Source organism: Aricia agestis, chromosome 15 (assembly GCF_905147365.1).
Source record: "Aricia agestis chromosome 15, ilAriAges1.1, whole genome shotgun sequence".
Lineage (NCBI taxonomy): Eukaryota > Metazoa > Arthropoda > Insecta > Lepidoptera > Lycaenidae > Aricia > Aricia agestis.
The window spans coordinates 9,488,439-9,507,720 of NC_056420.1; the positions used below are offsets into that span (position 1 = coordinate 9,488,439).

The 19,282-nt window shown below is 36.6% G+C and overlaps 1 protein-coding gene across 6 annotated transcripts in view; it reads left to right on the forward strand.

Moving 5' to 3' along the window:
- The window catches only part of LOC121734370 (probable phospholipid-transporting ATPase IM), a 96,598-nt gene that overhangs the window by 40,208 nt on the left and 37,108 nt on the right, over positions 1-19,282 (forward strand). For all 6 annotated transcript variants that reach the window (XM_042124941.1, XM_042124943.1, XM_042124942.1 and 3 more), the window contains 2 exons: positions 1,826-1,884; positions 16,296-16,508. In XM_042124941.1, the coding sequence (XP_041980875.1) occupies positions 1,826-1,884; positions 16,296-16,508 (272 nt within the window). The remainder of the gene's footprint in view (positions 1-1,825; positions 1,885-16,295; positions 16,509-19,282) is intronic.

Genomic DNA, 19,282 nt, shown 5'->3' on the forward strand with positions numbered 1-19,282 from the left:
ACGTTCTGCTGCTTAGTTCGTGCCAATTCGTTTTAGCGACGTAAACAATCCCAATGATAGACTGTTTTGTGGGTACCTGTTTAGCGATTAGCAGGTACTACCCCTATGGTGTTTTTTTCTCGAATTTCCCGAAAATTCCCGGTTCCGCAATGTCCTTTTTCAGGACTATCAAAATCAGTACCTGTTCTCCATACACTATTTAGTTCAGAAACAGGAGTTACAGGACTCGCGACTAACTGTTAGAGCCCATAGCGTGCGTGGTAAACGTAAACTGATAATAATTGTCGGAAATCGCGTTTCTCTAGAAAATTTGGTTAGATGTAAGAAAACATCGTTAAAATCAATCGAAAACATACGAGTTACGAGGGCATTGAGTGAGTTCCGGAAATGGAGCTCAGTATTAAACGCCAAGCGAGGTATTAGTTGGGTGTAATTTATGTAACACTATTGTTTCGCTACAATGCGCTCACAAAGTCTACCGCAGTTTCGATCGAGAAAAACCAGAATGCATAAGCTTTAGAGGGTATTGTTCATAACGGAACTCTTCAGTCTTTACTCTACAGTGGGTTATTAGGCAATTTTGCGATGCAGGAGACCCCTGCCCACAGCCCAGGGGCGTAAAGTGGAATACCGGAGGCCCAATCCCCTAACCCCTACCCTATTCCCTTCCCTACCCTCAACTATTCCCTTCCCTACCCTCCGCTATTACCCTATTCCCTTTTAAAATGCCGGCAACGCACTTGCAGCTCTTCTGATGCTGCGAGTGTTCATGGGCGACGGAAGTTGCTTTCCATCAGGTGACCCGTTTGCTCGTTTGCCCCCTTATTTCATTAAAAAAAAAAAAAAAAAAGATGATTGGTTAGGTGAGCTCTGCCATATTTTAGGCGTAGCATGTTAGCCTCTATTGGACAAAGGTCCACGTCCGTCCACGACCCACTTGGGGCAAGAACGCTATGGTCTGTAAGATGTTTAACAGAATTTTTGGCATAAATAACAAGGTAATACTAAACTCGACGAAATAAAAAAGATTAGAGAAACGTTCTTAAACACTAGAATCTAAAATATAAATCAAGTGCCCAAAATATTATGTGTTGTTGATTTTATAACACCTTATAATATTAATTCCTCTGTTATCTATGTTAACATGCTTATTACGTTGTTTATTCTGTATTCTGTAGCTTATCAATACACCGGGAGTCGAGAGTGAGGGGATTATAAAGTTTCCGACTGTAGTTCCACATTCAGCACACTGTCACCCCCCTGTTCAATAGTGGGACGTGATTGCTACAAACTTTGTTGGATTAAATGCAATATCAAAGATCCCTTTTTAAAGGTCACTCAGCACTCTGGTACTCGTATTGAATTGTTTATTGAGATTGGAGACATGTTTTAAAATCGTGAGATTGTAGCCATTAGCTTTGTCCACACTGTGCCTGTTTTCGTCAAGGGAATACGTTATAGCGCAGTCAACAGCGAACGTGAGGCATGCCCGCGGGCCGCGGCGCATGCCCTCTGACCGTATCCAAAACTTCAAAAATGACAATATTGGCGTTACGGTCCTTGACGCATTCAATTATTGAATGCGCCAATATGAAAGTTGATGACGAAAATTGAAGATGAAAGTGCACAGTGTGGACTTAGTTAATTGGTGTCACTTTTTAATTTTTATAAAATTCTAAAGTGTAACGTAGTAGACCATACGCCATAATTCTTATATCGCGCGGGAACCGCACATTTTTTCGGGATAAAAAGTATCGTATGTCCTTTCCCGGTCTAAAGTTTAAACCATGACATATTTTGTTAATGTTTTTTTTGTTTGTTACAGAGAATGAAAGAAGAATCAAAGCAAACAATAGAGAGTACAACGCCCAGTTTCGTTACGCGGTAAGTTTACTATATTATATACTACATTAGTAAATTGGTTTCGGCTGAAATTTTGGAACTGAAAATGAGTGTACTGTCCTACCTAGAGTACCTGCTCCTAAGTACTGTGCCGGCATATAAACATAAGTATGTAGAGCAAATGCTATACGAATTCCTTCCATACAAAAACTTCTCGTCACTCACACAATTAACATACTCCGAATAAGACGGTACGTCGACAAAAATGGGAACGGCTCGTTCATCATTTTATTCAAACAACCTAGGTTTATTGGGATTTCGTTCCGCGTTGTTACCGCATCTGGTAACGACCTAAAAGTAGCATCTATATAAATTAGCCAATAATAATATTTTAAACTTTCTTCAATATACTCGTAGCTGGAAATTCTGTGGAAATCCGAAAATCCGAAAATTTCTGACACAACGATAGCCTATCTTTATGTTCGCTCATATTCGTAGTCCACTATAATATTATGTGCCTTTCATCAAAATAGTTTTACTGCCGCACACTCATTCGTCAATAATAATTACTTTACAGTAATTAATTGATGGGGATTTTGACATAAGCCTCATTGTCTAAATTATTCATTAAATTGAAGCTTAATCATCAGCAAAATATGTCTCTTGAGTGTGGCCCTTAGGGTCAGCGCAGACAGGACAGGAGAGGATTTTATTAACGCACTTGAAAATAAACTTTAAAATTATTACATTTATAATTTTAAAGTTTATTTTCAATCTCCGCTGCGCTCCGTTTTGTCTGCGCTGGCCCTTAGCCGTTACTGCTTTTGAATCCTATTAGCCGAGTCCACACCACCACCATCGTTTGGTGTGGACCCGGCTAATGAACGCAAATTTTATTGCGATAATACAGGGTTTTTACAGCTTGGTTTTTTCCTTTAGCAACTCATTCCTTATCGGCAGGATATTACAATTAGTTTGCCCTAGCCCCTAACTAAATGCGGAAAGTTTTGTGCGTCAGATTTCTCGTTTTGGAATTATACCTCGTATTGAGAGTTTCTTAAGAGTAAGAACTATCGAATAGGGACCGCTAAAAGTGTTGTGTTCTTAGATATTCGTTAGATAGTCGTTCGGATTACGACTTTGTTGCATTATAGATTCACCTTACATAAAATTGGTTGCAATACCTAGTAACTTGGACTCTAAAACTGTGTCCCAGTCCACCTCATAAAAAGTTTTGGCAAGGATATACAATATTATATCCCACCAAAAATGTTTTCATGTAAAAATGTTGCCAAGACTAGAAGATATAGTTCGTGGTAAGTAAGGTAAAAGTAGTGTCTCATGTAGAGCCAAGTTTCTAACCTTATATACTCACTACTAAGCCCTAAATCGAAAAACCTTTATTTTACACAATATACTTTATATAATGTGTCAGCCGCACGAGAAGAATCTAAAAACTCTCCACATTAGTCAAAATCGGTGGCCTGGTCATTTTTTATTTGTTACGGTTAATATAAAAGTTACTAGCTGTCCCGGTGAACTTCGTGTCACAGGTCACTTAAAAACCTTCCCTGGACTTCTACGAATATTTCAAGACTAAAATCAGCCCAATCCGTTCAGCCGTTCTCGAGTTTTGCGCTTAGCAACACATTCAGCGACTCATTTTTATATTATAGATTAAGTACAACAGAAAAGTAATATATTACGTTCAAAGCCCATAGAATGACGAATAACAAAATGGCCAAGTTACCCACCCACCTATAAAATCTTAAGTATAATAGCTACGATATTAAAACTTTGCGCATTTAATTATTATACTCTTGTCATTATATCTTAAAAATTTTAATTATATGAGATAATCCAAACCAAAGTTACGAAGGTTCAAAAATACGACGAAACGTTTCGAGAAATGGTAGGTAGTGCCCTTACGCTTCGCTTGGCTCGCCTTGGCGGGGGCACTACCGTGCACCCAGATTTTTTTACTCTTGTGGAATTTGGCCTATGATCTTTAATTATTATGTAGCTGCTTACATTTTTGATTTCAGTATTACTTCTATGCTTTAATACTTCTACTGTTCTCAGAACTCGCTGTTCCATTAATATATTATACATACATAAGTGTGATTGAAATCACAAACCAATGTAGCAAGAGGTGTTAGGATTAGTATAAATTTGATTTGGAGCTGAGCTAGTGTCGGCATGATCTAGATGATTCTAGACCGGAGCAGACTACGAATCCGCGGCCACTCTTTGCATCGATTCAGAGACATTTTGCGTTGCTCTAATTTCTTGTTATACACGGTTTAGAGAATTATTATTTTTAACAAAAAATTAAAACCGACTTCCAGGGTAAAAACAATAATAATTTATAATGAACAAAAAAGTGTTAAATAATTCTTACTCTTTAATGTGCCTTATGCATAACTCTCCTAAACCTCAACTATTTATATATGTACACAATCTTCATTATTTTGAAGACGGTAATATGAATGAAAGACGGAATAAAATATAGGTTGGGTTACTAAAATATTATATTACTAGAAAAAGGTTTGCTATTAATACCAATAGTAATTAAAAAATAATATTTTGTTTTTAAAAGGCGAAAACATTGATTTCGTCAGAAAAGGTACGAGTTATGCGATAGACAGAGAGCGGACATGTAGGTGAATATAATTGTAGGCACCTAGCACTGCGCGGTCAGAATTTGAACTTAATAGTATCGTAACATGAGTCGTTATTTCTTTAAACGGGTTTCGCAAGTGAGACTTCTGTTGGTACTACTAATATATATTCTGTGGTATCACGTAACCTTAAACCTATCAATGATAAAATTAATAGTTTATGGGTAAAGTTGTGTAATTGGGGGGCTAAATATACTTTAAAATTTGGCATAAATAAAGTTTAATTTAAAAAAATTAAATAAGTTATGTGCACACTGCACAGCTGTTTTTGGGTGTTTTTATTTAAGGGGTACCAGGGTTTTTTTATAAAAGCTTTTGACACCAATTTTGTTGACATCGCGTGCTATTAACTGAAGTCCACGCGGACTAGTAGCTAGTAAGGGTTATAATTAGATAATTCATGGTGTGGTGACTGGTGGTAGTGATAATGATGATGATGAATGTAACTTGCCTAGTAGCATATGCTTTCAGTTCTTAAACCAACTCCGGAACGCCCAAACTTGTATTTATAAGGAATCCGGAGTTCTCTTAGCACCTTCGGAACCATGGTATATCTTATTGCAAAATCTTGCTTTTTAGTAGCACATGCTTGGGATACTTCTTAAAAAATTTAAATCACTATATTATGTTTCCATATAAATTTTGAGGAGTTCCCTCGATTACTCATGAATGTATGGCGGAATGGTGGTGATGATGATGATGATTAAGGAAATTTGCACAGTAGTATATACTTTCAGTTCTTAAGACAACGCCGAAACCCCCAAACATGTATCCATAAGGAGTAAGGAGTTCTGTTCACACCCTTCGAACCATGGTATATCCTGGTGCAAAATCTTACTTTTTGGTAACATATGGAATACTTCATATGAAACCAAAAAAATCATATGTTTCCATTTGAATTTTGAGGAGTTCCCTCGATTACTCATGGATTCCATCATCAGGTCACCACTTCTGAACATGGTACCAAATTGGAGTAATACCCTATATAACAAAACAAAAATTTTGAAAATCGGTTCACAAACGGCGGAGTAATCGTTGAACGTATGTTGATATGTTTTATGTGGCTGTGGATATGTTTTTTTTTATGTATATAAAAAAAAAACATATCCACAGCCGAACGTGTAACCTCCTCGTTTTTGGAAGTCGGTTAATAAAAACTACGCATTTTTCATGTGTTGTTGGACTTTAAAATCGTGTGTATTTTCAAATAGTAACAATTATTGTATGTTTTCCTTGTTTATGTTTGAAAGTTAACCAAAGATAATCAATTTAGGGCCTGTTTAACCACTTTCTGATAAAGTGCCGAATAGGCTATTCACAATTTTTTTGACGGATTCTCCATACCTGATCACTGTCAAGTTAATTGGTGGATAGAAAATTCTTTAGGAAATAACATGTTCTATTTATAAAATTTTAGCGCGTATTCTCAAACTTGGAGAAAAAATTTAAGACTCCATAATTCAAGTCAGGTTTCTTAACGGTATGACGTAATATAATGGAAACTTATTGAATGGAATTACTAAAGCCCGTAGTGATACAAATATAGGTGACCTTTTGAAACAATTCTAGACTGATACGAGTGCTTAGTCATAAGAACGTGTAAACCAATTTTCTAAATTACTAGATACAGACGGATTAGCAGACGGTAGAGTTAATTAAAATATAGAGTTGTGTAATGTCTAGTATCCTTGCATTGGGCTATCACAGATTTTTAGCATAGCTTTTTAAATTAATTTTCTCTTGCATATCTTAGTTATTAAAAAAAAAACTAGTATTTTTTGTTTTATTAAGCCCCCATGAGTAAAAGCTTTAGATAAAGAAGTTTGTACTTTTAACGTAGGTAAAAGTGTTTCCGAACAAAATGGTAGTGAAAATTTCCAAATTTTCCGCTTGCACGTCGAGCGTTTTTATAATTTAAAACTCATGGTTTTCATTGAAAGCTCCTATTGATAGTGTCTGTTATTAGAGAGTATTAAAAGTCTTGAATAACTATACATTGAGCGGTATTTATTCGAACAGAGTTTCACCTTACACGTCTCAAAGTTATTTACAGAATGCATCAATCAATGCAATATGGCTGGCTTTTATACCATTTTACACAAAAGAAACGAACTGCCGTTGACAATTCAAATATAGTAAATAATTAAAAATGGCTAAGAATAAGTTAAATACATAGTTCTAAATATTAATTAATGTACTTCCCATATTTAAGATAATTATTTACTTAAATATGAGAAGAGGAAGTTATAACTGAAGTAAATAATCCTCCCGCCATTTATAACTAACTATTTGTCAAAATCAAGTACCTTACTTATTACTATTTAAAATATAATAATCACTTATTAAAATTATATATAGTGACTAACATAATATACCGATTTAAATAAATAAATATAATATCATATAGCTTGTCCTTTGACATCCGCTAACACTCGGCCATCCTGCAATTAGGAGTGTCCCACGACGTTCCCATGGTTTGTTCCCCTGTGCTGTACCAGTGCCAGAACTGCCAGTGGTCTGAAACAGAGGAAGACACCGCAACAGTATTTTGTAAAAATAAAAAAAATAAAAGTAAAATATACATTGACGTCAGAAAAATCTTGTACTAGTATCACATCTCATCTCCAGCCTTTTCCTAAGAAGCCTAAAGGTAATTTATGCATTTTTAGTTTTGTTGCATTGTTATCACTTATCAGTAACATAATATTTTGTCACGCAGACAACTTTTTAGAATATTTGTAAGGTCGCACTGACTTATTAGGTCACATAGACATCGGTCACGTAGACATAAGTCACGTAGACATAAGTCACGCAGACATCGGTCACACAGACATCGGTCACGTAGCCATCGGTCACGTAGACATCGGTCACATAGAAATCGGTCACATAGACATCGGTCACATAGACATCGGTCACATAGACATCGGTCACATAGACATCGGTCACATAGACATCGGTCACATAGACATCGGTCACATAGACATCGGTCACATAGACATCGGTCACATAGACATCGGTCACATAGACATCGGTCACATAGACATCGGTCACATAGACATCGGTCACATAGACATCGGTCACATAGACATCGGTCACATAGACATCGGTCACATAGACATCGGTCACATAGACATCGGTCACATAGACATCGGTCACATAGACATCGGTCACATAGACATCGGTCACATAGACATCGGTCACATAGACATCGGTCACATAGACATCGGTCACGTAGACATTAGTCATATAGACGCCAGTCACACGGACTTCAGTCACACGGACGCCAGTCACACGGACGCCAGTCACACGGACGCCAGTCACACGGACGCCAGTCACACGGACGCCAGTCACACGGACGCCAGTCACACGGACGCCAGTCACACGGACGCCAGTCACACGGACACCAGTCACACGGGCACCAGTCACAAGGACACCAGTCACACAGACGCCAGTCACACAGACAACAGTCACACAGACACCAGTTAGTAGTCACACGAGTAGGTCACACAGACTTTTTAATCACACAGATATTTTGGTCACACAGACTTGTTGGTCACACAGACTTGTATTATGTAATATAAGTATTTTTTCTTTAGGTGCAAATTCGGGACCAAATAATATTCTTAAGATATATTGTAAGATGCAGGCCACATAGACTAGATCAGGTCACATATACTTTATTTTAATTTAGAACTAAACTGATGCTTTGGCTATGTTTCTAATATTTTTGTAACTGTTTGGTCACACAGACTTGAATTATGTTTATATATTTTTTTCTTTTAGGTGCAGCTTCGGGACCAGTTTCTTATTTATATTATTATCAATTGTGAGGAATACAGAAATAGAAAAGATAAAGTGTGATAATAATAAAATAGTTATCAAATTTGTAAATGCCTATTAGATAAATAAAATTTGTTTCTGTACACATGATGCTGTATAAATTATTATCCCTAATCTTATTATTTAAATTATACAAAAATTATATTAAAATTAACTTTCTAATCAATCAATTAAATCACCGTGTCTACCTCAGCATCGCTAGATGAACTGTCAGTACCTATCAGAAGTTACTGACTTATAAGGCCTTAATACCTCACCCTTTACTACAGCTGAAAACTTCTTATTTTTAAATTTTTGGGTCACTTTGGCATTGGGGTTTACCATTTCCACAATACTAGATCACCGACTGAATTTTTCCTACATTTCCTGTGAGGTTTGTCAAATCTATTTTTCATAACAGTCATATTTTTTATCAATTAGTAGTTTTGCTGTTGCCCTTCTTTCAGTTAATGCCTGTCGTTGCGAAATACGGTCACTAGGACCACTGGATGGAATAGCTGGTAATTTAGAGTTATCATGGTTAAACATAAGTTTAAATGAAAGGAAGGAAGTAGTAGAATTAGGTGTATTATTTATACCCCACACTATATCCATTAATTTATCATCCAAAACAGTTTCATTTTCAGGCATAGTGTTCAGTACATCAATGATGGTACCATTTACTTTTTCCACTGGACCATTTGATCTGGGACTAGCTATAGCATTAAGGACATATTTAATTGCATGTCTTCTGTAAATTGGTTAAGGTATCGGCTAGGAAATGCTTTGCCTCTATGCTATTATGCGGACTGGGTTTGTAAACTGGAAAATAATATCTTTTAAGTACTTTATGGTTTTTATGGAACTAGAAGTTTTGTCGGGCTTAGCAAAAACAAATTGTGAATCGCATCAAAAACCTCAAAAACTTATGTGTTGCCATTCCTAGTCTTAACAAATGATCCTAAGTTATCGGCATGAAGGGTGTGCATGGGTACAGGTACTTTTTCTATAAGATGTAAATTTTTCTCCTTCAGATTTCCCATAATTACCCTTACCGAAAACACATTGAATGCAAGAATTGATGAATTTCCTTATTATATCGGGTCATTTTAGGAAAACCAAACTTGTCAAAGCCAGGGTGTCATTCATGTCAGCTGGGGGGGGAGATATCATTTCTGCATACTATTTTGCCAATTTGGGAACAGCAAATCGTTCTCCATTTAGAGTCTTTTTTTTTGGAACAGTTTATCCTCCTTAACTACATAATTATTAACTATATCAGGGTTGTTCGTATGCCCAATGATATTCTATGTTACTGACGTAACTAGATTGGCAATTTACGGCAGAAACGCGTTGCCACTTCGAAGATGCCTGCAGGCATATCTGACCTACATAATGACATAATAACATCCGATCAGTTTCCTCAATGACGTATACTGTTTCATAACCGGGATTCCTACTAAGAGCGTCTACATGTCTCATTCTATTACCTGGACGATACTCAATTTGCAGACCATAGTCTTGTATGCTAAGCCACCATCGAGCAATACGAGGAACAAGATCTTTTTACAACTTTTACAGGGATTCCTATTATATAAATACGGAAACACTTTAAAGATTCCACAACGGCTAATGTTTTTAACTCGAACCTATAGTAAAACCGTTCTTTGGATGTGACTCTACCAAAATAGGCTATAGGTTTAAATGTGCCTTCCTGCTGTTATTTTTAATATACCCCCTAAACCTAGTTAACTAGCATCCGTATTAACCTGGAGATCACAGCCACAAATTTTAACACTTGGTCCTCAATATGAGGCAAAGGGTACCGATCTTTGAGTGTCTGTGAATTTAAATTTCGGTAATCAATGCCCAGCCTGTAATCTCCACCCTTTTTATCTAAAATCACTGGACTAGCATATTCAGACATAGAGTGAAAAATGATACCAACTTCCAAAATATCGTTAGTTTTTCATCGACGCAGTAATGCAGTAGCATTTATCTATTGTATCCCTAGTGAATAAATGTTTATATCTATCTAATATCATTTTTATCTAAACTTTCACCAATATCTGCCTTACCTAAACCCCCTAATTCCCGATTCAATGCCATTTATGATTCAGTCGATAAAGTCATATTTTCAGTAGAGGTATTCGAGTCGATAAAATTAACAAGTTATTTCAATTTTACCAATATTTAGCCTTTAAATTACCCTCAACACTGACAGCTCCTCCAAGATTTATATAAAAAAAATTCAGGAATAGCATATAAGCTGGATTTGTTCCATTGAATTTCCCATTGTAATCGATATCTTCAAACACATCAATATTACAGCAACTATTTTTAGGTAAAATTGTATCACGCTTCAGCAAAACATACCTATACCTATCACTTATATTTGTCAGCTGTTTGTAAATGTCAAACGAATTATAGTCTCAGTAAAAGTGGCAGAATTAGCTGTATGGTAGTAACTAATACCAGGCTGGTTGATCATTGATTGTCCAATAATTAAGTCTATATCACTTGGCAGTTGTTTTACAGTATGTATATGGCTGGATCTATTTTATCTCCAAAACCCTTCAATATAGTATTACAAGGTAAAAACTTTAGATTTCATTTTCATTATTCTTGTTCATTGGCTCCTACCCACACATTTTTTTTTTTTGTAAATATTATTCACTAAGATATTACTTGAAGTATAAAAAGTGTTACTTACTTGTGTTGAATTCTGCGGTTGCCGAGTTGTTCCTGCTGTATTCGCGAACCAGCAGTTAGCCATCGTATGACCGGGGCGTTGAAAAGCTTCATGACCTACTATTCGACAACTGTAGCAGCGTTTTATTCCTGGCTGGAGAGCTGTCGATTTTCCATCACCTGCACCTTTCCTCCAAGTAGACTTTCGCATTAGCTTGTAGTTCATTCGGAAACCCTCTTATAACGCAAGATGTTGCATGCTCGCGTCTGGATGTTGTATTTTGATGACTTTATCGTGGTAATATTTGGTCATCGTCATTTCATCGTTTTCAGTCTTCGTTCGAACCATCATAGCTCCAAGGCAGTTTTTGCGTAGTGGACCCATGTAAACGCAACTGCACGATGAACTGTCAATTGGTGATACTGTTCCATCCGTAAACCTCCTAGCTGGTCGATTTTATGCAGCCATGTAGCTACATTACAAGCATCGTCTTCTGGTTCAAACTTTGGTATCACTTCTGCATCAGCTTTAGTAATTCTGAGTCGTTTTATCACTGGTTCACTATCAGAATTACTGTTTATAAAAGAAAAAAAAAATCACTTTCTTCGCCGTCAATCGTCGAGAGTCAGGGAAAGTCTGGGCGTTCTTCTCCTTTTGCCAAGTCCCGCAGCATAAGGACCGGACATTTTGAAATAATCCCACTTCTGAGATATTAGAGAGTATTAAAAGTCTTGAATAACTATACATTGAGCGGTATTTATTCGAACAGAGTTTCACCTTACACGTCTCAAAGTTATTTACAGAATGCATCAATCAATGCAATATGGCTGGCTTTTATACCATTTTACACAAAAGAAACGAACTGCCGTTGACAATTCAAATATAGTAAATAATTAAAAATGGCTAAGAATAAGTTAAATACATAGTTCTAAATATTAATTAATGTACTTCCCATATTTAAGATAATTATTTACTTAAATATGAGAAGAGGAAGTTATAACTGAAGTAAATAATCCTCCCGCCATTTATAACTAACTATTTGTCAAAATCAAGTACCTTACTTATTACTATTTAAAATATAATAATCACTTATTAAAATTATATATAGTGACTAACATAATATACCGATTTAAATAAATAAATATAATATCATATAGCTTGTCATCTGCCTAGACGTTACCTTCAGTCCCAACTCCCAGGGGTAATCATGGCACAGCATTATAGGGAACAGGTATAATAAAGATGTTGCGGTTTGCGAACTAGTGTCGTCAATCCGGTACTCGATTATTTTCTTAATACATGTTCTACCGACTGCCACCTATAGTTTCAACAATTCTCTTACACAGAGAAAGTGCTGCCTTCTAGCATCTAAGATCCGAAACTTGAGCTGTATTATTTACTCTACACGTGCGGCCTGTAGTTCCTGCACGTTCCCCTGTTATTTGTTCTACCCTCGACTTTATTAGCCGTGAACTTATCACCCTGACTGCGCCTGTCACTGCGGCCCGCATTTCTGACAGCGATCTGAATTATTGACAGTAAGTTTATTTCTAAACGCTGCGCTATGTCTGTATTGTGTACTCGTATCGCCAATATATGGACGTATGTTTACGGTTTACCCACGTATTTTGTACTGATAATTATGGAAATTAGACTCGCTTTGGGTAAATTCGGTATTTTTACCCATCAAATATTAGTGTAACAACGCGAGGTAATGTAATGAAATAAATCATAAAGGCAATGCTGATTAACTGAAATGTATCAGTTGAAAGATTGTAAGGAGTTAGAACCTCTAGGCATCCGCTAAGAAAGAACATTTTCAAAATTCCACCCTAAGGGAATTAAATTTAAATGGAGCATCCAATACTATTTATTTCACTCGGATGAAGTCCCTAGCAGAAACTAATAATTAAATATTTGATAACGAACAAAAATACCGAAAATGGTGCTCTCTTCACAGTACATAACCTACCCCAACCTTGACAGTATCAGGTTAGGTCGGCGCGGCGGTGCAATCAATATGAGACCGGAGGCGTGCACCGGATTTTTGCCAGAAAACTTTACACTTGTCTCCCGTACAACATTCATGTTCTTTCGAAATACAAATAATATAGCTTTTTAAATATCATTAAAAATGATCACGGGCAAAGAAATGTGTGACGCTGCGCCATAATCTAGTACTATTTCTGTGAAAAAACACAAGTTGCGATATGAGTCATGTGTGTTCAATTATATCGTCTAGAGAGAAATCTTTTTGGCACCGGTATCGGTAGTGCTGTTAGCTTCTCACATGCTCATAGAGTTTTCAATGAAATCCGTGAGGTATTTTGGCAGAATGGACAAAGTCATGGTTATTGCTCTTATTCAAGTTTGAGTTGAAGGTCTTTGCTCTTATTTTTGTATGGCTTACCATATTTTTTTTTCTATGGTCATGTTGCATAAGCCGTATTATGAAAATTTAAAAATCGAAATGAGAAGGTTGTATTTTATTTAAAGTTTCTTAGTTACGTAAGTATAGTAGTTCAAGTTAGGTTGCTACTAAATTTATTGTTATTTATAGTTTATTTACGTATGTTTTACAATTTAAAAAAACATTTTATAACTGTGGTCATATTGTAAGCTCATTTTTCAAATTCAAAAGTCGAAATTAGACGGTTTTGGAACTTAATTTCGGGTATGAAAGTAAGTAAAGCCTGAACGGATAGTTTTCAGTAGCACATTAAGTGCAGTTATCTAACAGTGTGGGCGATGCTGTACCAATGCGGCACTAGGCTCGCTTAGGTACGATTGAATATGCCGCAGATTGGCGCATGTAGACCCATTCACATTATAATTTTACCCCACAGTGAAGGAAGGGTAATGATTTATCATTGTATGAATGTGTGTTGTGTGTTTGTTTATGTAGTGCCTACGCCGTATTTGTATCCTTCGATAAATACTTAATAGCATAATGATTGTTTAATAGCATACCAATAAGCCTGAGATATCATGACGGCTCTTGATATCTCACGGCTTCGTCGATATGTCCATAGTTTTTACACGAATAGTTTAGATATTTTCGTAATTACCGACTTCGATCCGATTTTCGAAATTCTTTTTGTGTTGTATAGGGTTTGACTCGAATTTGGTACCATGTTGACAAAAGTGGTGATCTGATGATAGGATCCTGGAGGAATCGAGGGGACTCCTTGAAATTTGTATGGAAATATATAGTGATTTCAATTTTTCTGAAGCATTCGAGGTAAATGCTACCAAAAAGTAAGATTTCGCACCAGGTTATACCCTGGATCCGAAGGTACCCAACAGAACTTTTGAATACAGGTTTGGGGATTTCGGCGTTGTTTAAACAACTGAAAGCATCAGCCAACACATCAATTTATTTGATCATCATCATCAAAATTATGATTATGCCATGGGATGACATTATGACCCAATTATTGATGTATTTCGTGATACTTTGCATCGAAGCAGATGTTTTTGATGATTATTTCGCTGTTTGTGGACCATTTTCAAAATTCTTGTGTTGTTGTATAGGACATAATCTTGATTTTGTATAATAATTACGAAAGTGGTGAGCTGATGATGGGATCTATGAGCAATCGAGGGAAATCCTTGAAATTTATCAAAAGACTCATAGTGGTTAAAATGTTGTTTCTAGTAACTTAAACATATGTTACGAATAAGAGAAAGTTCATACGAAGGTGTCTCTTGGTCCAAAGGCACTGAACAGAACTCCTGAACCTTTAAAGATAAAAGTTTTTAAATTGCAGCATCGCTTAGATAACTGCAAGCATTTATCTTAATTTCGCTTACAGTAATATAATGTGAATAGTTAACATTCGTAGAGGTTATTTACGCATAAAGCCTTATCTTGTAGATAACTAAAAATTACACATTAGGACTACAGCTACCTATATTTTGTAAAAAAAATATGGACTTTATCATATTTTTTATTTAAAATAAATAACTCTTGCCTCTGGGACTCAGCTGATCTCAGACTGGCCGTATAAGCAATGTCTAATAGTATCTCAGATTCAATAAAAAAACTATAATCCATTTTCAATTTGTCACTTTGTTGTCAACAGACTTCAACCATAAATAAAAGAGTATAATTCGTATGTACAGGGTTGTCACTCAAAAATCTGTCATTTTTCCTAGTGTGTATGTTGTAGTCTAGTGTAATGTTTTATTTGTTAAAAAAATGTATGATAAAAGCATAATTTAAAAATAATATTAGCTCGATACACTCCTTTACCATATAAACTATAACTGTGCAAAATTTCATTCACCTACGTTTCCCCATTTTTCGTCAAAAGGGATACAAAGTTTTTGGCTCACGTATTAATATATAGATACTTTAGGATGTATTATGTGTTCCTTGTAGAGAGTTTTATGTGAAAGTAGCAGCGCTGTAAGACCACATGTTTTCACTTTTGTATGGGGAAACTCGTGACGCTTGGGCGGCTTGCCCATACAAAAGTGAAAAAAAATTTGGTGTTTCAGCGCTGCTACTTTCTCAGTGAACTCTTTACAAGGAACACATACACCACACCCTAAGTATTATCACTTAGTTTTGTTACACCCTGTATATCACCTACTCAAGAACAACAGACGTTTCTAATTACATCTACAAAATGGTAGTCACGACTCACGATGCGTCCTTTAAAGTTTGCGATTGAGTACCGTAACCTATGCAAATAGTTACCCTCTGGGCTCTGATAGGTTATTGAGTTGCGATGTAAGATGTCTAGGGGCTTAGAAAACAAATCTGAATAAAGATAAGACTTAATAGTACTTTACCACCTTCTGGTGTAGTATTGCAACAAAATTGAAACAAACGTAGCAATTATAGTTTGTGCAAGTAGATTTAGGTACTTTACAGTTAAACACTTGACGAGTAGACTGTAGAGACAACAAAATGATAGATTTCTGTCGATCCGTCGCTTTCGCGGTTCTACCGCAGCCACAAAAACCGGCTCAATTTACATCGCCGCGGAATGGAACGGAATGGAAACGTCAATTTCATCTTAGGCGAGCGAATTGGCACCGGAGAATTCTCGAGAATTCCGCGGAAGACGCGCGTCCAATTTTTTGGCTCGTATTTTGCGTGCTTTACTGTTGACATATTAAAGTTCATTGTGCTATGTACAGTTTCGTTGCAAAAATTCGCTTCCATTCCATTCCGCGCCGGTGGTATACATTGAGCCTTAGCGTACTTACTGATTTTTACAAACATTCTAACAACATTACGTTTGTTCCAGAACAACTACATCAAGACATCCAAGTATTCGATAGTAACGTTCCTGCCGCTGAACCTGCTGGAGCAGTTCCAACGCCTCGCCAACTTCTACTTCCTGTGTCTGCTGGTGCTGCAGCTCATCCCGGCCATCTCGTCCCTCACGCCCATCACCACCGCCATACCCCTCATCGGTGTGCTCGCGCTGACAGCTGTCAAGGACGCCTACGATGATTTCGTAAGTGACGTTTTTTTTGTCGATAAGTAGTACATAGCAGTGTAGACGGAGTAGTTATGTCTATTGTGTACATAGGATATGGCACTAGTAATTACTAACTTAACTATAGGTAAGGATGGGCTAAGATTTAATTAATGCTTGTATTTACGTACGAAAATTGGGGTTTTCCGTTGATATTATGATCTGAAACCTATGCATATGCCTTGCTCTACTGTCCCATAATATTAATTAAAAGATCATATCCATTTGTACCACGGAGCTAACACAAAGTCCGTGATTTGTACCTACTATTTTTCTTATTATAAGATTTACATAACATAAGAGGTTACTCACAACATAATAGATTATAGAATTGACCTCTAAGTTCTAAAAGTCTAAAGGGATTGCTTCGCCAGACATATAGTAAATGTTCAAAGTTTAGTAATCCCCGTTTAAAAACAAGCTAAATGTTTTAAAAACTTGAAATAAAATACACTTTCGCCGGTCGCTGCGACACGACTGATATGATAAATTGCTCGAATACCTGAAGCGTATTTTCAGCTTGGCTTGTCAATTTCATATTTAGAGGTGGGTCGCTGTGTTTATTACGGGTAGCACTGATTGAATAATATGCTGGTTATACGTTGCGATATTGGAAGTATCAAGTATGCATATTGCATTATCATAGTTCTTCTATAGAAATTATCCGAAAGATGATGCATCTGTCGCATTTTTTTAAGGTTAGACAAAAAGAAAAAGAGTATTCTCAATATAACACTATTTATCCAACCACTAGTGGACATAGATTATGAACAAGAAAACAAAACAAACATTATTTCGCAGAGCCTAATAAGTAGGGCCTAGCCCACTGCCACTGTCCTGGCGGTGTAGTTCTTTGTTAATAGGAAAACACCACTAACATAAAGATGACAAATATTAAAGACCAAGTGAAAGCGAGGATGGTGGTGATTTATACCGAATGATTATGACGAAGATGATGAGTGAATAAGAATGTGGTATTCCAAGACAAACAGCCTCATCTAGCGATTCGTAATATCCGCTCGCGCTAGGGTTGCCAGTTTATCTCCGCTGTTTGTCTATATTTTCGCATCTCTACTGTAGCCATGCTACGGGTGCTGGTCGCTGAACCGAAAAGCCGGACAAAGCAGTCTGCTTGACTGGACATTAGTACAAAAAAAGAGTTGCTATCGAGTACTTAGAATCTAAACTTTTAGTGTTGAAATACGTTCGGCAGCTCGTATGTTACACCGTACAAAATTTCTGTTTTAATAAAACAATTTTTAACATCTAATAGATCCAATTTTACATCTCATTAGGTGTAAAACCGTCTAAGTTATGTAGGATTTTTATATAAAGTTATAGTTTCGAGGCTCTACAAAAGCCGGACTCCCTTTCCCGCCGGTCCCCCTTTGCTTTTGGCCGGACACGCAAGCAAAAAGCCTTACTCTGCCCGGCTTTATCCGATCGCCTGGCAACCCTAACTCTGGCAAATGGGGTTACGCAAGGAGTAATGGGGCGTTGTAAAGATAAGTCACTATGATAGCTCTAATATTAAAGAGATAATTTTGAAAGAAAGATAATAAACATACATATTTTTGCTCACTTGCATCAGTCTGGGTTAAGTTAAGCGTAAATTTTAAAAGGCCGTAAATTTTAACACTGCTCCGTTGATCGAAAATTGCAAGATGGTGACTAGAGTAAGAGGTTGGTAGAGGAGAGAGTAAGAGAAGACTAGGTTGCCATATTCTAGCCCATTACTAAGGTTACCGGCTACGCATAGTTACTAAGGTGCTGTAACGGGAATTCATCTTTGAAATTTTAATGGTGTTGCTTATTGGTTAAAGCATTTGACGTCAACCAATTATAAGTGCTATTTATTTAAACTCTTATCAAAAATCCTCAGGAATCGGGCAGTAACTATCGGAGATTACAAAAAGCGGAAGATAAGGTCATGATATTGACATGAATACTTAACCCGTCATAACATACCTTTATCCCATGATAGCATAATGGAAAACAACTTTATGTGTCATCAAAACAACCGCAGTACATCTAGGGAAAATGAGCAACCATAGTGTTAAATGATATCCTGTGAATACCAATCACGTACCTGTTGTTATGGGGAACCATTTGCCATAAAGACGTGAACAGTAAACGTTTTCTTCACATTGATTTACTGTAGAAGTTATGAGGTCAAGTAAAGTCGAATATGAAACGCTTAGAGCAGGAGTTCCCAACCATTGCCGAAGCGTTCCCTCATTTTGGTGGACGTCCTGTCCTTTTGAGGTAGATCGGCCGGTCGTAGAGTCCAGGACATCCCTCCGTATACGGATGATGGCAAATCGCAGGTGGTTTTAGTAGGTAGGAGTTCCCAGCCACGGGCACGGTACCTACGTTAGAGCTCTTACGTAGAGGAAAGGGTAAGGGAGGTAAGGTTTTATATTTATGTATTGTCTAAATATATATTGTTGTTTTAATTAAAACTAATTTGATGATAACTTGGTCACATTCAACGGTAGAAATCAGAATAGACAAAGCCAGAACTGCTGCTTTCTTTTGTCAACCTTGTCAACCTGTCACCTTTATCTAATTTAATTTCGCCGTTGAAAGTAACCCTTGCTAAGCAAGAACAAGAGCTAATCCTAGGATCGACTAATTACTAGAACATGATAATATAACCTTTAAGTATTCAATGAGTATATTATTTTTTTATAATGAAAATACCACCAAAACTCAGAAGTAAATGAAAAGGGACATTAACTTCTTAAATCCGA